This window comes from Alligator mississippiensis, chromosome 5 (assembly GCF_030867095.1).
Source record: "Alligator mississippiensis isolate rAllMis1 chromosome 5, rAllMis1, whole genome shotgun sequence".
Classification (NCBI taxonomy): Eukaryota; Metazoa; Chordata; order Crocodylia; family Alligatoridae; genus Alligator; species Alligator mississippiensis.
The window spans coordinates 82,859,426-82,872,776 of NC_081828.1; the positions used below are offsets into that span (position 1 = coordinate 82,859,426).

Below are 13,351 nucleotides of genomic sequence, written 5' to 3' on the forward strand. Positions count from 1 at the left end.
GGCTGGCTTCCCTCCTGTGCTCATCTCTAATCCAATTGGGAGATTTGTCCTGATCTGTGTTCAGGAATACAGAAGTAAAAAACTCATTGAAGAGCTCAGCTTTGTCCCTCCTATCTGTCACCAATTGCTCTAGTCTGTCCTGTAGGGGTCCAATGTTACCGTGCACCTTCTTTTTGCTCCTTATATCTGTGTAGAAGTACTTTTTTTTTGTCTTCAATTTTTGTTGCCAGCCTAAGTTCCATTGCAGCTTTGGCCTTTCTAACTGACTCCCTGCAGGTGTGAGCCAAGTAGGTATACTCCTTCTTGGTAGCTACCCCTGCTTCCACATCCTGTATGCCTCTTTTTTTGCCTGTTGGTTTTCCTGAATTTCCCTGTTCAGCCAAGAGGGTTTCTTGGCCCCTTTGCCCCCTTTCATGCGCAGTAGGATTGTCTCCTTCTGCGCCTGAAGGATCGCTTCCTTTAGGAATGACCGCCCTTCCTGGACTCCCAACTCAACAATGCCCCCGATCATCAGTGCCTCACTAATCGCCTGGGCAAGTTGAAGTTGGCCTTTCTGGAATCTAGCACTTCTGCCCTACTGGTTATCTTTCCTGCCCTTTGCCAGATAGTAAATTCAATCAGTCGATGGTCACTATCCCCTAGGTTACCTTGTATCTGCATATCTGCCACCAGGCCATCCCCTGTAGCCAATACCAAGTCCATTAAGGCATTTCTCCTAGTTGGACCATATACCTCCTGCATTAGGTGAAGCACCTGTATGCAGGTTAAAAAGCTATGTGAACGGTTAGACTTGGCTGACTGCTCCTCCCAGCAGATGTCAGGGTAATTTAGGTCACCCATGACAACCATGTCCCTTGACCATATGGCCTCTGAGAGCTGCCTTGAGAATTCTAGATCTAGCCCATCCTCCTGGTGTGGCGGTCTGTAATAGATCCCCACTACCAAGTCCCTTTCCTCCCGGCCCCCTTGTATTCTGACTCACAGTACTCCTCAACCCACAGCCCCTCCACCACTGCTGGTGCCCCTCACTCATGACCTGCAGCCCCCTACCCCACCAAGCCTTGCCAGAGAAGACCCCCCAGCTGCCAGGGCTAGGGAACTGGGTCCACAGCCCCCTGCACCTGCCTGGTTGCCACTTTCCCAAAGGTGGCACTGCTGGAGCAGAGCCCATGGGGGGAGGGAAACAGGCTTGCTCAGGGCTTCTTGCCCTGCTGCCCTCCCCCCGGGGCCCTCCATGGCCCAACGGATGGGGCCCAGCATAGGAGGGCATAGCAGGGCAGGGTATGGAGGCTCAGTGCTGCTGCTGGGAGCCCCGCATTGCCATGGCAAGGTGCTCCATACCCACTCAGCTGCAGCAAGGGACACAACTTCATGCCGCCACACCTGCTGCTGCCAGACAGGCAGGGAACACCTCTCCATGTTGACACAGGGCTCCCGACAGCAGCACCATGCCTCCTTTCCCTGCTCTGCCCTACCACTCCACGTGCTGCTTGCTGAGCCACAGAATCCCTGGGGAGACGCCAGCAGGGCAGAGAGCCCTGAGCCCGCAATGGGCTGCCCACATCTGCCACCCTCCCATGCACAAATCTGGGGGACACATGCCCCCCCTGGGAGTGCATGCAGTGGGGGGGAGCTGGCCCCCTTGCCACCCTCAGATGAGCCACCTGCTGTTCCATCCTGTTCCCCAGCTGGGCCCTATGGCTGCACATTCCCAGACTCCAGGCCCCATGAACCACTCTAGCTGGGCAGCACCTCTAGCCCCAGCCCTGCTCAATTCCCTCCCTCCCTCACTATGGGGGCCCCATTTCCCCCTCACCCGCCAAACTTACTTGCAGGGAACCGCAGGAACTACTCTCCACATTGCCTGCCTGATTGTTCTCTTCCCATTCTCCCCAGCCCCTTGCAGGCTGGAAATCTGCCCCCCACTGCAGAAAGGATGTGGACAAATTGGAGAGAATCCAACAGAGGGCAACAAAAATGGTTAGGGGGCTGGGGAATATGACTTATGAGCAGGGATCCAGGTTTTCTGTTTCCCATGGAATAACGGAGAAAGCCACCATTTCCCTTTTTAGTTGAGAAATCCATGGATTCTCTGCTTTTGCAAAGAGTTCTTGCAGGCTGGCACAGCTCCAGCCTGCAAGAACTGATTGCAGAAAGGGTGGGAAACTCCCAGCCTAACCAGAAGGGGGATGGAGAGGAGGAAGGGCAGGGCCTGAGCCTCTGAGTCAGCCAAGGCTGGGCTCAAGCTTAGGTTCACCCTCCGCCCCTAGATCCTAGAGCAGGGGTGGGCAAAATGTGGCCTGTGGGCCAGATGTGGCCTGCCAGGCTGTTTTATCTGGCCCATGGGGCTCCTAAAAAATTTAGAAAATTAATAGTTGTCTGCCCCTGGCTGCCTGTCATGCAGTCCTCGATGGCTTGCCAAAACTCAGTAATTGGCCCTCCACCCAAAATAATTGCCTGCCCCTGTCCTGGAGTTAAGTGGGGCTTAGAGGGTGTAGGGCAGGGCTGGGGAAGGTGGCTGGGGGCTCAGCGAGCGGGGAGTGCTGCCGGCCCTAGGTGGCACACCGCAGCCAGGAGCGGGCCAGGAGCTAAGGACAGGGTGCCCACCATGTGCAGCCTGCACACATGCTGCCCAGCTGGCTGCCCAGGAGAGGGGAAGGCTCACATGCGGCTGGCTGCACAGCTCTGTACTTGGCTCTGCAGCGGCGACAAGGGATGGTAGCTGTGGGAAGCATGGGGTGCTTGCATGCAGTGGCCGCTGCAACTTATCTGTGGGGCCATGCCAGCGGTGATGGCCGCTGAGTACAAAACCTCCTCGCACTGCCATGGAGCTGTGCCTGGAGCTATGCGCCCAGCCACAGGGCAGCAACGGCAGTGTGGTGGTGGCGCAGGATAGTGGTGAGGATGGCTGCATGCCGCCTGGCCGCCACCACACTGCCGCCGGCTGCACAGCTCTGGGCATGGCTCTGCGGTAGCGCAGAGAGGTTTTGTACGCAGTGGCCATCATGGCTGGCATGGTAAGCAGCACAGGTAAGCGGCAGAGGCTGCCGCATGCGAGCTCCCCCCGCCCCCCACAGCCACCATCCCTCGCTGCTGCTGCAGAGCCGGCCATGGAGCTGTGCAACCAGCTGCATGCAAGCCTCCCCCTCCCCCTCCCCTGGGCAGCTGGCTGGGCAGCATTTGTGCTGCCCACACATGGTGGGCACCAGCACACCACCCCACACATCACTTTCCCGCAAAGGCCCTCACAGAGGGGAATCCCTGCCCTCACCCCTTGGCCCTGCTTCTGGCTGCGGTGTGCTGCCTGGGGCTGGCAGCACCCTCTGCTCCCTCAGCCCCCAGCCACCTTCCCCAGCCCTACCCTACAGCCCCCAAGCCCCACTTACCTCTAGGATCCAGGGGTGAAGGGCATGGCTTCGTGGTGGCAGTGCTTGTCCGCAAAGCTGCCCTCACCCCCTCGGCCAGCACACAACCACCACCACCCCACACTGCCATGGAGTTGTGCAGCTGGTCATGGGGCATAAGCAGCAGTGCAGTGGCAGCCGTTGCATGCAAGGCCCCCTTTCCACCCCCCGGCCAGGCGGCATGTATGTGGCCCAGACACGGTGGCTGCCACTGCACTGCTGCTGCCACGTCCTGTGCCACTTGCCAATAAAGCTGCACATGTGGCCATGGGATGCTAGAGCAGGGTGCAGTGGCGGAGTTGCTGTGGCGGCCTCCATGTGCAAACCCCCTGTCAGGCTGGCCGGCACGTGTGTGGCCCGCAGAGTGGCACCCCTGCCCTCACCCCCTGTTCCTGGTCCTGCACCTGGGAGTGGGCACAGGGGCATGCTCCCCCACTTCTTGATCTACCCCCCAAGCACCTTCCCTTTCCCCCGCCCTGCCCCGCCCCTTCCCCCCACACACTTACCTGCTGGGGTGGGTGTCAGTGTCTGTGTATGCCTTTGTGTCTACATGTCCGTGTCTGTGGGTCTGGAGGTCTGTTGTGAGGAGCATCAGGAGGCCTGTTGAGGCTGTGGAGGGGAGTGCGGGGCTCTCTGTAGCAGCGCTGTGGGGGGGACCTAACATTTTATCACAAATTTTGGGTTTTTAATCAGAGAACTTGCAATTTTAAATCAGAGAAAACCAGGATCCCTGCTTATGAGGAGAGACTGAGGGAACTGGGCTTCTAGAAAAGAGGACTAAGAAGTGATGTAATAGTAGCTGTCAACTACCTGAAGAGGGTCTTGAAAGTGACGACCGAACAAGGAACAATGATCTCAAGTTGCAGCAAGGGAAGTTTAGTTTAGATATTAGGAAGAATTTTCTCACTAGGAGGGTAGTAAAACTCTGGGCAAGGTTACCCAGAGAGGTGGTGGAAGCTCCATTCTTGGAGGTTTTCAAAACCTGGCTAGACAAAGCTTTGGCTAGGATGATCTAATTGGGGCTGGTCCTGCTTTGAGCAAGGGGTTGGACTAGATGACCTAATGAGGTCCCTTCTAACCCTAACTTTCTATGATTCTAAGAAATCCCAAAGTCACTGGCATTAATAAAAAAAAACTAATGAATGACAGATCAAGAACCAGAAAACAGGAGAAGGGCAACATAACACAATCTAAAAATAGAAAAAGGAGAACCTGAAGAATTATAGACCTATCAGCCCAACTTCAATATCTGGGAAGTTATTAAAAAAATTATAGAACAGTCAGTTTAAAAACCTATGGATAATGTGAGGTGATCTCTACTATTTATAAAAAACAATTTGCATCAAAGCAACGTGATTCCTTTTTTGACAGGGTTAATATACCTGGAGTTCAGTAAAATTTTTGACAAGAGTTCTACATGTCATTATCATAAGCAAGCTCTGGAAGTGTGAGCTAACTACAGGCACCATTGGGTGGATACATAATTGTTTGAATAACTGCAAGATAAAAACTATAAAGGGATAGATTATAGACTTGCAGGAAATCTCAAGTGTTATACAGGGATCTGTTCTTGGCTCAGTGCTGCTTAACATTTTTATGATTTGGGGTGGGAAATGGGGGCCTGGAGAATTGTAGACTGGTCAGCCTGCAATACTTTATAAGTTATTGGAGCAAACGATACTCAATTTATAAATACCTGGAGGAGGAAAGGGTGATCATTAGCAGCTGGCATGGATTTGTTAAGAACAAAGCATGTCAAACCACCTCAATTTCCTTTGACAAGGTAACTTGGTTGGACAGAGGAAATGCAGCAGATATACTTGAGCTTTTGTGTGGCTTTTAATATGTGACATTCTTTTAAGTAAGCTTAAGAAATGAGGGCTAGATAGAATTACTGTGAGGTGAATGTATAATTAGCTCACTAACCACAGGCAGAGAGCAACTTTTAATGGATCAATGTCCAAATAGCAGGAGGTTTCAAGTGGGATTCTACATGGTCCTGTCCCAGGTCCAGTGCTATTTAACATGTTTGTTAATTTTTTATGTGCCAGAATAGAGAGTTTCCTGATCAAGCTTGCAGACGAAAAAATCTGGGAAGGACTGCAAATACTTTGAAGCATAGGAATAGAATTCTAAAGAATCTTGATCAGTTTAAGGTACCACCTAGGAAAGAATGACCAAATGCACAAATACAGAATGGGAAGTGATTGACTAGACAGCAGCAGCACTGAGAAGCTTTGGTAGATCACAGGCTTAACATGACACAGAAATATGATGTAGTTGCCAAGAAGGCAGATGGTGCTGGTTAAGCCTCCAATAGAGTCCTGTATCCGTTTTGGGCATTGCATTGAAACAGGAAGTAGAGTAGAGAGGATTCAGAGATGCACAACAAAGATGGTAACGGAGGTTGGAATGAAAGCCGTTTGAGGAAAGGCTGAAGAAACAAAATACATCTAGTCTGGAAAAAAGGAAATTAAGAGTAGATGGGATAGCTGTTTTCAAATACTTGAACAGCTGCTATAAAAAGATGGAGAACAAGTATTCTCTTTTGCCAAAGAGAACAAGACAAGAAACAGCGGGGTTTACTGCAACAAAGCAGTTTAAGATTAAATCTAAGTAAAAACTTGCTAACAGCAGGAGTGGAACAAGATGCCTAGAGTTGTGGAATCTTCCTTTTTATAGAAGGGGTTTGCTAGACATCTGTCTAGGCTCGTTTAAGAACAGTGAATCCTGCAGTTTTGCAGGGGGTTGAACTAGATGACCTTTGAGTTCCCATGCAATTCTAGGCTTCTGTTATTCAGAGCTATATGGTTTGGCATGGAAATTGATTATTGAACTTTTACTCTGCCTCTTATATGTAAAATGCATTATGAGATATGTCATTATTAAACTGAATGTTGTTTTTGAACTAATCAAATGAAAAAAATCTCTCTCTTACACATTCAGCTAGCCAAATCAAAGAAGATTTTTTAAGTAAAAACAGAAGCTAACTTAAATTATGCAGGAATGTGAACAACAAACAATATAACAAGAAAAATAAACCAAACTGTACAGTGCATGACTTCTTTAGAAGTTATGTCTAGGATCACTTTATTTGTGAGCTTCATCTCTCAGATGCAGTAATTATGTGCAGTCACTAGGATTATTAAAGCTCCCTACAAAGCCTTTTAACACCTGTGTGACTTTACAAAGCCTTTGTTGGGCTTCTGAGATTATTTGCATGAGATTTTTTGTTTGGATAACCCAAACTGTTTGTTCTACAAACCTTTTAGCATATGTTAGTCATTACTTTCTAATCTTTACGTTTTGGTATGGCCTTTTAATCCAAGGGAATTAGGGTGAAATTCTATTACCATTTGTATGCTAAAGTGGCAGTTTTCTTGCCATATAAATGATCTCTTTGGTGCAGTTTGCAATTCTATTTCCCCTGAAGCATGGGTACACAATCATATTCATGAAGACAGAGTATGTGCAGTAGGCTATGTGCTGGCCCAGCAGGTACACAGCTGTGCACACTAGTTATGGCCATATAGGTCATGAAGGACCCGCTTATATTTTAGACCCAGTGCCTGAGTGGCTTTATGCAGGAAATAGGAGAGCCAGGTTCTATTTCCCTTTTGCCCAGAATGTTTGAACTTGCATCTCTTTGATTTCCCAAAACAGTTCACTAGCTACCTGGCCATAGGTTAGGCACTATCCAGTGTCCCCTTTGAAGCTAAGTTACTGTCCCTTGCATTTAATAGTCATTTGCTAAAATGGATGGAGGGTGATGCAGTGGGGAAGTACATAAAGTGAAATATAATTGTGTCATTAATGTGCAAAAAAATTTCCCAAATGTCCATTAATGCAAAATTGTTGTTGAGTTAATGTAATGGTTAAGAAGTTCAGAAGTATGCCACTGCTCTATCATGCCTTTGCAACCTGAACTTGGCCACATTGTATATGTGTATGTTACAGGAGAAGAGTTACCATATTCAGTTCATTTGGCATCTTGTTAGCAAATAGTCATTTATGTACACTGCCAGTAAATCACATCCTTGTTTCAGATCATTTTTTTCTGGAGGCTTTGGATGTTTCCTGAGTTTTTGAGAAAGCAGGGTTGTACTCTACTAGAAAATAGTACCCCCTGCTCAAGGATGCTAGGATACAGTTGCTGTGGGAACCAAAAGTTTGTATATCATGACTTTTGTGCACAAGATGGATAAAGCTCAGCTGTAACATTACATTAACATAGTTTTTTGCATTTACTTATAAAGAGGAAAATCTCCATCAAGACGTTCTCTATTGTTTAGGAAAATGACACCAAGGAAAAGGAATTTCACTTTTCTCAGAGATCAGCACTGCAGGGGCAGCTTTATAGCTTTGCCGTCACTGAGTGTGTACAATGGTGAGGGCTCTGTCTGTCGGTGAAACAAAGATTTTATTGTGACCAGCTGGCTGAAGAATTTCTTCAGTCACCGTGACTCCATCACAGAAAATTTGGCTTACAAGAAAATACTGAGCACAGAGTGGGAAACAAGATGCCTACATCAGAATGAGTGATGGAGGGAAAGAACCAGGCCAAGCTGACACAGCAGCTGTTTTTCTATTGTATTGTTACACATGCCCCATATGTCATCTGATTGAAAAGTTTACTGTGTCAGATTTCATATGTGGAAATATACAGAAAAGCAGAACCTAAGGTTTTTTCTAAGGTCAGAATATGAAATCAAGACATCCAAATGTACTATACAGCAGAGACTTCACTGTCAAATTATCATTCATAGTTCCCTACCCAGCCAAGCTACTAGATTAGAGACAGACATTACACATAAACCAGTTTAAGTGATCAGAAACCAGTTTAAACCTGTAACAGAACAGATGTTCTGTACACATAAACCAGTTTGAAAATGGCTGAAATTGGTTTGAGATAAATCTGGTTGAATGTAATATCAGTCTGAACTGATTTGGGTCAAACTGGTTTATGCAATGTCTGTCCCAGACCCCTTCCAGGTTTAAGTTAAATCAGAGCCCTCCAGCATCCTAGATGCTTTGTAACCCTGGGTGGGGCTCTGCTCTCTGCTCCAGCCCAGGAAGGCTGGCCCCGCCCCTCTCCTTCCTGGCTGGAGCTCTGGCAGAGATTGCAGGTACAGTGGTGTCTGACTGGCTTCTTCCTGCTCCCCACCCCACCCCTCACAACTCCCTGCTCAAGCAAGGATTCCCCCCTCCCCTCTGCCTTACACAGATACCTCTCAGCATTAACTAGCATACAACATGCTGGCTACATGCTGTGGGAGACAGGACAAAGGCAGACAGGACAGTGTTGGCTTAGGGATTTTTGGAGCTAATCAACAGGTAGCTGGTAATGTCTCTCCATTTCTTCCTTGGAAAAAAATGTTTAAGAAGAGCTTGAACTAATGAGAGAGGCTTTTGTTTTGTTTGATGGGCTGATAAATACTAACAACTCCCTGTGTAACTCCCTGGTGTGTAACTCAATGCTCTGTTATCAACAGCGAGGGGGTGGGAACCCTACTTAATCAGAGCATTATGCCAGGGCCTAGCCATGACCCTTCCTTAGGTCAGCACTATGGAAGGGAAGGGAGGACTGCTTTAGCACCTGCCCCTGCCCCCCCTCCCCAGCTTCTAACCTGAGCCACTGCAGGCATGTTTCTGCATTTCTTCAGTCCAGAGGGGATGTTTGTACAGTTACAAACCAGTTTAGCTTAGCTAGGTTAGATTAACTTGCAAAGATGGAATCTATTCAGGCTCAGGCTTTTTGAATGTCTGTCCCTAGCCCTAGTGAAGCTTTCGGCACTTTTGAGTTCCTTTCATTAGTGTTACAAAAGCTCTTATACCATTTAGTCATTTTTTATCCAGAATAGCATTGATATGATTTTAAAAATATATTTTTTTGTTAAAAAAATGTGCATCAGAGCTGGCATCTTGTTCTGTAGAAAAATGAGGACTGATACTATGGTTTCAGGTATAAAGGTAGCAGACTTTTGATGGATTTGTTTTACTAGCTCTTTTTAAACTCTGTGAACCAAATTGCAGCCTTTAGAATGGGAATGTGGATTCATCAGCAACAAAGCCAAGAGCAGAGGTGAAGCCTTGGGTGGCAGGGGCTGATTTCAAAAGCAGTTGTAGCTGAGCCAGCAACAGGTGCCATTTTTGCACTCCCTCTTAAATGGGCACCCAGGACTTGCACCCCAGTTACCCACTGCTTATTACACTATTGGTAACAAGGCGCTCAACCTATGTCAAACAAATAGGCATAATACTTCAAAATACTGGTCACTGCAGCTACCTGCAATAGTGTGCAGCAGTTAATTCCTTCAGCACTGGCCCTTATATCTTATATTGCAGATACCATCAAGCTGTCCTTCAACAGCATTAAACTGTAACCCTCCCTCCACAGGGACACAAAAGGTGGGCATGTTCTCCCCCTGTGCTCTACCATCTGCCCCTGATGTACCTGCTGTGGAATGGTCAGAGCCTGGCACTCCCTTGTTTTTTCCTGAGACAATTAGAAACACCCAAACACTGCTGGAGGCCCATTATTTTACTCTCTGAATAAAACAAATTTTAAATAAAACTGGATTAGGTAAAGGAAGTTATAAATTAACTTATGAACTATCAATTGAAGCTTATATATCCATTTACACATTATAAATGTATACATTATTTATAATGTATAGATATATAGATTATGTATTTAATGTAACATGGCTGCAATTTACAAACATGCTTTTCTGTTATGCAAGAAATAGAATTTGGTAATATCTTTAATTAGATCAAGTATATAGCTGGGCATTTTGTACTCAAAAGCTTGTCTAATGTCTCTTCCAAATACAGAGATGCTACTGAACAAAACTTGCTTCTCACAAATATCCTGCATCATCATAGTTGCAACAATACTGTGATCCTATTTCATGTTTATATGTTCATTCTTGTTCAGAACTTGTGTCATCAGAGAAGTAATTTGTTAATGAAACTAAACTATACTTAACTAGTATTTGACACTATTTTCCTTTACAATTCAACTAATTATTTGGATTTATAAATATTAAGTACTCCAAAGCACTTAAAATCTTTATTTCAGGTAAAACTCCAAAACATTTTCTTTCCATTTTAACAAATCTTTTGGAATCTAATTACTCTGTGAGGTCTGACCCTCTATAAAAAGCAATCCACAGCTAGCTAAATTTTCATTTTCCATAATTTTTCATCAAGTACACATGAAAACTCCAGAGGGATGAAGTTGTGGCTGATAGCGATCTTATTTACAAGCCAGTGAGTACTTGTGCTTTACTGCTGTTGACTAATTAGCTCTGCAGTAAAGCATCACTGTCCACATGTGCACTGCTATTAGGGCACAGTAAATTAATTTACTCTGCCATAATATAATACTATCTTATGGCAGAGTAATTAACTGCAATCAAACGTTTGTGAACGGTAATTACTGGGTGCAAATTGTACCCGGTCAGCCCAGACAGTTGGGGGCCAGACCCCCCAGCTCCTGCCCAGCACCACCCGACACCACTACTTGCAGCCTAGGGCTGAACCCCTGTGCACCCTGCGAGCCCAGGGCTGTTCCACCCCAGCTCTAATTGCTGTGGTCCCAGGTGCACATGTAGACACTGCACCCATGACAAGTTAGCTAGCATGAACTGCTCCAAAGTTTACGTCACTTTAGCATGTGTAGATGCATGCCGTGACATCTTAAGATCCTCCAACAGCCTCAGGCTTTGCTGAGGTGTTTGTGTTGTGGGCAAAATACAGCCTGCAGGCTGGTTCCAACCTGCCAGCTGATTGGATATGGCCCACAGGCGGGCACCCACCAATTAACTGTATCCAGCCTGGCAGTGGCTGCCCCTGCTGTGCTCTGCATGGAGCTGAGCCCTGCTCATTCCCACCTGGGGCAGCAAATGCTGCACTCCCTGCCTCCCACATTGAAGGGCTCCAGCCCTGGCCAGCAGGCACAGCTTGTACATGGCTGGGTAAGGGAGCCCAAGGATGGAGATGGAATGTGAAGGAACTCAGCTGCTCACAAAGCCCTGCCAGGCAGGCATGGGACAGAGACCAAGAGAGGTGGTGGCATCAGGTTCAGTTCCCCATCCCCTCTCCACTCTCCTGAAGGTTTCCCTCACTGCCTACCTGTGGCAGCTGCTTTCCCACCCCTTTGCAGTGCACTGTGAGCCAGGCAGGCATCGGGCCAGGGAGAAGCTGGGAGGGGGGTAGGACCCCCCACAGAGCCCAACCCCCCCACCCCCCACCATATCCACCCACACACCCACATACATCCTACACATACACCACCCCCCCCAAACACACACATCCCTCTCACACACTCCCCCATGGCCCCTCACCACCACCATGCCCACATATACACCCCATACCCCCACACACGTTCCACACCCACACACATCCCACACACACCCCCCCCATGCCTACCATACCCCACCCCAGACACACACACAAACCACATACTCCCTCAACCACCCCCCACATACACACCCATAACCCCCCACACTATATACAAGGAAGCCCTTGCCCAAAGAAGTATTTCCTGGGTAAGGAGAGACTTCCAGTGGCAAAGGTCAGGGGTTAGGGGCAGGACTTCTGGTCCCAAAGTGGTGACCAGGGGACAGGGCAACTGCCAAGGGGTGGGGATACCCTTGTGGCCTTCAACAGCTCACCAAAATTCATCAAATGGCTTTCCAGGATGAAATAATTGCCTGCCCATGGTATAAATCCTTCTTAATTCTGGTGAGGTTAAAGTCTTTGTTTTCATGAATTAAAAATGTCCATCAGAGATTCTACTTTGTTATACCATGTATATTTTGTGTTGTTTGTGTGGTAAAGGGAAAGTAGTGATTGTGTGTCATTTTAGCCATTTACAGTTTTATGACTGCAAGGCAGTTCTTTTCATCAACATGATTTAAAAGAATTATTATTTTTGACCCTGCTCCTTTCCCAGGGTATTTTGATTTTCTTCCTTTTTCTTTCAGCCTTACATGCAGCTGCCCTTTCTGGCCACGTCAGCACTGTGAAATTGCTCTTAGAACATAACGCACAGGTAGATGGTACTGATGTCATGAAACACACTCCTCTTTTTCGAGCCTGTGAAATGGGACACAAAGAAGTGATACAGACACTTATTGAAGGTAAAGTGTCATAAATTTACAAACCCATTCAGAATTAAGACTTCTTTTTTTAGGCTCTGAAATAACTCATGTTGCTGGGTCCAAAGTTAACCCTGTAGACCAGAGGCAGGCAAAGTCCAACCCACAAGACAAATCAGGCCCGCAGTGGACTCCATTTCCCAGCAGCCCCTGCCCACCTCACTATGCCCGTTTTCCATGGAGAACCCAGGAGCGGCATCGCTATGACAGCGCAGAGCTAGGGTGCCTGGGCAGGGAGCTGCTCTGGGACTGGGACCTTATGGTGACAGTGTGGTCCAGAGCCGGGGCAGAGCTGTGATCCACTACCTACATACCCTGGGCAGAGGCATGCAGGAAGTGGATTGTGGCTCTGCCCTGACTCCAAACCATGCTGTCACCACTGCAAGATCCCAGCCCCAGCCGTGGAGCAGCTCCCTGCCCAGCCATATGCCCTGCCAGCGTTGCTGGGGCCATTGTCCATGGAAACCCCGGTCCCATGCTGTCATGGCTCTGCTTCTGCTAGGGTCTCCATGGAAACTGGCTGCAGCATGTGGGCAGAGGCTGCTGGGAAATGGAGCTGAGCTGCTAGCTAGATCTATCATTTTGCCCACCCCTGCTGTAGACAGTGGATGGATGGATGTGTGAGTTGGGGCACGTGTCCCAGGTGCTACCTAAGGGGGAAGGGGCATAAGAATGAAGCAGGGGTGCCTCAGCCTCCCATCCTCAACTCACCCTGCAAATTTCAGCACCAGCCCTGGCAACAAGCAGCAGCAGCAAAGGAGTATCAGTGAATGAAGGACATTC

General features: G+C 47.8%; 1 protein-coding gene across 2 annotated transcripts in view; it reads left to right on the forward strand.

The window, feature by feature from the left end:
• Positions 1-13,351, forward strand: part of INVS (inversin) — a 227,694-nt gene that overhangs the window by 141,857 nt on the left and 72,486 nt on the right. For both annotated transcript variants that reach the window (XM_014603023.3, XM_019485218.2), the window contains exon 9: positions 12,395-12,550. In XM_014603023.3, coding sequence (XP_014458509.1) covers positions 12,395-12,550 — 156 coding nt within the window. The remainder of the gene's footprint in view (positions 1-12,394; positions 12,551-13,351) is intronic.